General features: G+C 53.2%; 1 protein-coding gene across 1 annotated transcript in view; it reads left to right on the plus strand.

The window, feature by feature from the left end:
* Nucleotides 1-2,848, plus strand: part of TBL1X (transducin (beta)-like 1X-linked) — a 61,396-nt gene extending 58,548 nt beyond the window's left edge. The window contains exons 14-15 of the mRNA XM_010829906.1: nt 736-837; nt 1,789-2,848. Of these exons, the coding sequence (XP_010828208.1) occupies nt 736-837; nt 1,789-1,815 (129 nt within the window). The 3' untranslated portion in view covers nt 1,816-2,848. The remainder of the gene's footprint in view (nt 1-735; nt 838-1,788) is intronic.
* The last annotated feature ends 2,037 nt before the right edge of the window (nt 2,849-4,885 follow it).

Consider the following 4,885-nt stretch of genomic DNA (forward strand, 5'->3'; position numbering starts at 1 on the left):
GGGGAAACTCTCTATCAGCTGACCAAGAATTGACAGGTGAGCTGCGAACCTACCTCACATTGTCCACTCTCGGACAGGATGAAACCCCCAGTCAGCCCGAAGGTGTGCAGAGGTGATAAGTAGATTACCCCTTTTTTTGTTTGTTTTTAAATCGGAGGATAATTGCTTTTTTTTACAGCTGATTTCTGCTATGCAGCAAGGCAATCAGCCGTATGTATACATATGTCCCCTCCCTCTTGAATCTCCCTCTCCCCACCCGTCTTCAAGCCTCCAGGTAATGGCAGAGCACCGAGCTGAGGTCCCTGTGCTGTATATATATACAGCAGCTTCCCACATTTTGCATCCTTTTTCTCCCCCACTAAACCCATAAACCATAAAACTCTTTGAGTTATTCTGAGGCTCCCTTGAACACTCAGTGAGACGGAAGCCTGGTTGAAATATAAGCACGTATCCAATCTTGCTGACTTTCTCCTTCCCCCGGGAGGCGTGAGCCTGGCGGAAACCATAGAGGCTGTCTCTCTTGGTGGGCAGCCAAGGGTCATTTAGGCATGCCCCCCACACTGCGGCTACAGATCTGAGTCACATGTTCCCGCGAGGCCAGAGCTCCTTTAACTGAAAGTTCTATTAGCTTCTGTGGCTTTGCAAGCTTCTGGACTGACATCCCCAGGTGGGGTCGGTGGGCAGGTGGCCTCGCCAGCGTTCCGCCTCTCGAGTGACGGCGCCCTTGCTTTGCAGAGCGGAAGTCTCGTCCACAGCTACCGAGGCACCGGGGGCATCTTCGAGGTGTGCTGGAATGCCCGGGGCGACAAAGTGGGCGCCAGTGCGTCAGACGGCTCCGTAAGCAGCACCCTGGGGCTTCCCCAGGCAGGAGAGGGGGCGGTGCAGGGAGCAGGGAGGGTTCGGGGAGGGTGGGGTCAACAACGGTCCAGACCCCTGAGACCCACGTAGGAGTACTCCCAGGGCCGTGACAGGCCTCGGAGACGCGTGTTGGTGAAGGAAGCATCTGGGCTGGGCAGTGCTCTGGGAGCGAATGTCTCTTCTTGCTTCCTGAATGATGTGTGTTTTTTTCCTGGTGGAATTGGTGGTTCTCAGCTGCATCGGTTGCACCCTTGGAGACATTGGAGGTCTCTGGAGGCATTTGGGTTGTTAGTGCTTTTGGGGGGGGTGGGTGGGGGGTTGCTGGCACCTGGTGTGGAAACCGGGGCTGCTGCTGGAAGTCTTAGGGTGCTCGGGACCTCCCCCCAACAGCAGAGAAGTGACCACCACATGACAGGTGATGAGGCTGAGCAGTTAACTTGGTCCACCCTTGGCTTCAACCTTTGGCCCCCACCCAGACCCTCTGGTGATGAAGGCCCAACCTTCCATTCAGCGGGTCTCCTGGGTCCCAGTAACCCTCTGCTGGTCCCCTGAGGTGTCTAGCTTTCTGCACTGGGAATTGCCCTGAGATGTAGGGCAGGGCATTGGCTGGCTGGCTGTCAGCCTGCCCCCCGACCCTTACGCGAGCTGTGTGCTCAGGCTTCAGTTGCCATCTGCTCCACCATGTAGGGGTCTGGTCTGTGACACCCATTGACGGCTGTGGCCTAGGGTTGGGTGCTAATGATGTTTAGACACTCACCTGTCCGCTAGAGCTGGTCTGATTGAACCCTCTCGATTGTGTGAATAAAACTTTATTTATAAACAAGTGGACGGCGGGCCGGATTTGGTCCACAGGCCATGTGCCGTCCTGTGCTCTTAAGGGCATCTTATGTTGCCTCTCAAGATAACAGGCGCTTTTCTCTCTCCTTCCAGGTGTGCGTGTTAGATCTGCGAAAGTAAACACACACAGAAAAAATATTACAGACACGAGAAGAGCATTCTGACGGACCAGCAGTGGATGTGTGGGGTTGTAGCACTATTCAGACACAATTCCGTCAGCTCCGAAACAGCGCCAACCTGACCTTAGGGAGTGTCCTTTGAGACCAAGTCATCCCTGGCCACTGGAGTCTCTATTTTTTCTTTTTTTCTTTTTTTTCATAACCTCCACCGAGAAGTTTAAAACAGAAAACACACACGCAAGTCCTGTCAAAGGCGGGGAAAAGGAATGGTTTCCACCTGAAACGTCCAGCCCCAGGGGAGCGAGAAGCCACCAGCTTGACTCAGTGCATGGATCAATTGCCACCCAGAACAGGCTCCGATGGTTGAGAGGAACGAAAAAACAGGAAAGGCTGTGCCAAAATGAAAAGAGAAAAAAAAATGCTGTGATAAACCAAAAGGGGAGGAAAAACTCCTCCCGTCAATGGGTTGTTTTTTTGGTTTTTTTTTTCCCCTAAACATTTGGACACTACAGTTAAACTCTCACAAGGATGTTCGAAAGACCAGTTTGTATGGATGAAATGGGTACCTTTGTAATCCCAACAGTTTCTATTTTCTAGAACCTTTGTCCCCGTGGTTTTTCTATGGGCTGGAATCCTGTCGTCTTGGTTGGTGGGGTGGAAGGGTGGTGGAGGCGGGCGGGCCGTGGGTGCAAGGTGGAGACTGTTACTGGGTGTCTTGCTTCTTTGCTGTTGTTTCACCCACCAGAGACACAGCCCCTCTCAGATGCGGTGCTTTCTGGCCTGCATCTTCCCCTCCCCCCTCCCCCTCCCCCTCCCCTCCCCCTCCCTCATAGTTGCCTCCCATCTTCCAGTCTCAAGGGCACTTTCGGCGCATAATAAGTGCTTTATGTAAGAAGGCAGGGCAAGGGGGACTTTTTACAAGGAGGGGGAAGAAGAAAAAAAAAAAGTGACTTATAAGAGAAAGAGCCCGGAGTATTTTTGGAGAAGAGAAAAAAGATATTTTTTATGTTAAAACAATTTTAAAATCGTAAAATGGCCATTCAGACACGAGAGCTTTGTGTGATTCCTATTTAACAACAAAAAAAGAAGCCTTTAGGAAGAGACAGGTAGAGGGGTCCCTTCACTTTGAACTTGGTGGAAAGCAGTGAGGGGACTCCGGGTGGGCAGCTCTGGGGTCGGCTTTGGGGCTGGTCTGTGCGGCCGGAGAGGAAGACCCCAGCCCCTTTTCTGCTCCAAGAAGACCTGGACGTTTCTTTCTTCCCAGTGCATTGGACCAGAACAGCGGACAAGGGGGTGCCCTCGAACCCAAGAAGCGTTCCCAGATCCAGCATCGCTGAAGGGGGGCCGTCGGAACCATCCCGCTCGACGACACCAATGCCGCCTTGTTTGAGACTCGTGGGCGTGGGCGGGGGGACCCCCCTCCAAACCAGGAGCAGCTCAGCCAAGTCCCTCCAGGGCTGACCAACTGGAGGGGCCTCCGGGACCTCACTGGGTCTCACAGCGACAGAAGTGATTGGAGAGAGGTTTTCAGTCCTGAGGGTGAATTAACAGAGGTAGGGTGTCTCAGTTCACAGGCCATCTTCACAGTTTGCTTCCTCTGGCAGCAGGTCAGGAGAAATTGCCCTTTTTTTTTAAACAATGAATCTTTTTACTGTTTTTAAAAAAAAAAAAAAAAATTAAAACATGGCTTTGTGTGTCCCTAGGGGAGTCTTCCTTTCCCTTGGATCAGGTAACCTTTGTACTTTTACTGCTGTCCTGACCCCATGCTGACCCAGCTTGTAAATTAGCAGCAGGGCCTCTGGGCTCATCCGTCTTCCCCCGGGGATGGGGCTGGCGGTGGGTAGGTTGGCAGCCCTTGTGTGTTCCAGCAACCAGCCTGGATGGTTTTGGAGGGTGGTGGTATCTGTCCATGGACCCAGAAGCCAACGGTAAGGCATGGCTAGGCCTTTGTGCAGAAGTTGGATTGTCCTGGGAGCAGCCCCAAAGCCAGAGTGCATTCCTCTCTCTCAGCTCACTATCTATCTCCATGGATCTGAGAGTTTTTCAAACCCCCTTGACTGCAGAAGACCAACAGGCACTCTTCACAGGTCAGGCGTGTTCTCAGGCTCTGCTGTATCTAAACACTCAAACTTTCAGAAGGTCAGTGTTTGATTGGCATCTCCACTCCCACCTTTGAAGATAGCAGACGCCCTCAGGCATCCACGGATAATCACTGACCCCCCTCACCCCCCCCAAAATGATTAACTTTGAGATGCAGTTTGCAGAGGTCTAGTTGAACACCATCTGGACCCCTCCCCGAATGAAAACGTGTCACTGTCCACACAGCATCAGCTGCCCGGGGTCCAGACAAGGTTTGCGTTTGATGAGCCAAATGCTGCTGGAGGGTGGTGAAGGTGGGATTCGATATAAAAGGCTCATGAGAGGATCGTCACGGGGAGGTTGGTACACAGGGTCTCCCAAGTGTTGACGGGGGCCTCCTGGTAAACCTGTACCAGGCTGGAAGTTGCCGGGTTGGAGCCAGGGGCTGTAAAGCCAAGGACACGGACTGGATACCGGGCGTGGTGATGAACTGAAGCTGCTGAGGAAGGCAGAACTGCCCATGAACCATCAGGAAGAGGCCCCGGGATGGGGACCACGAGGAGGAGGCAGCCGGCGCCTCTGAAATCATGCCTGCCCTGAGTCACACCCGCTGCACCCTCTGCCAGCGCTCAGTGGGCGCATCGCTTCGTCAGTGCGAGCGGCTTCTAGACTTCGTGTAGAGCGCTTCGTAGTCCTCAGTGTGCAGATGGGACCTTGGTGCTGAAAGCAGAGAGTAACGCACAGATCCATCCCCGGAATTGTCCACCTTGCCGGGGAGCTCGTTCTGCTCGCTCGCGCGCGCGCACGCATACACACACACGCACGCCCGGGGAAGCGCGTCCGAGCCCACTCCACGGCTACAGAACCGCGATGTTCACTTTGTCTTTCTGAAGAGAGATCTCGGAGCCGAGTGAAGTGCACTTTGTCGGGAGTAAGGGTCTACTTTTTGTTTTGTTTTGTTTTAACCTTTCAGCCTTTTTTTTTTTTTTTTG

This window comes from Bison bison, unplaced genomic scaffold, assembly GCF_000754665.1.
Source record: "Bison bison bison isolate TAMUID 2011002044 unplaced genomic scaffold, Bison_UMD1.0 scf7180017864512, whole genome shotgun sequence".
In the NCBI taxonomy this organism is placed as follows: domain Eukaryota; kingdom Metazoa; phylum Chordata; class Mammalia; order Artiodactyla; family Bovidae; genus Bison; species Bison bison.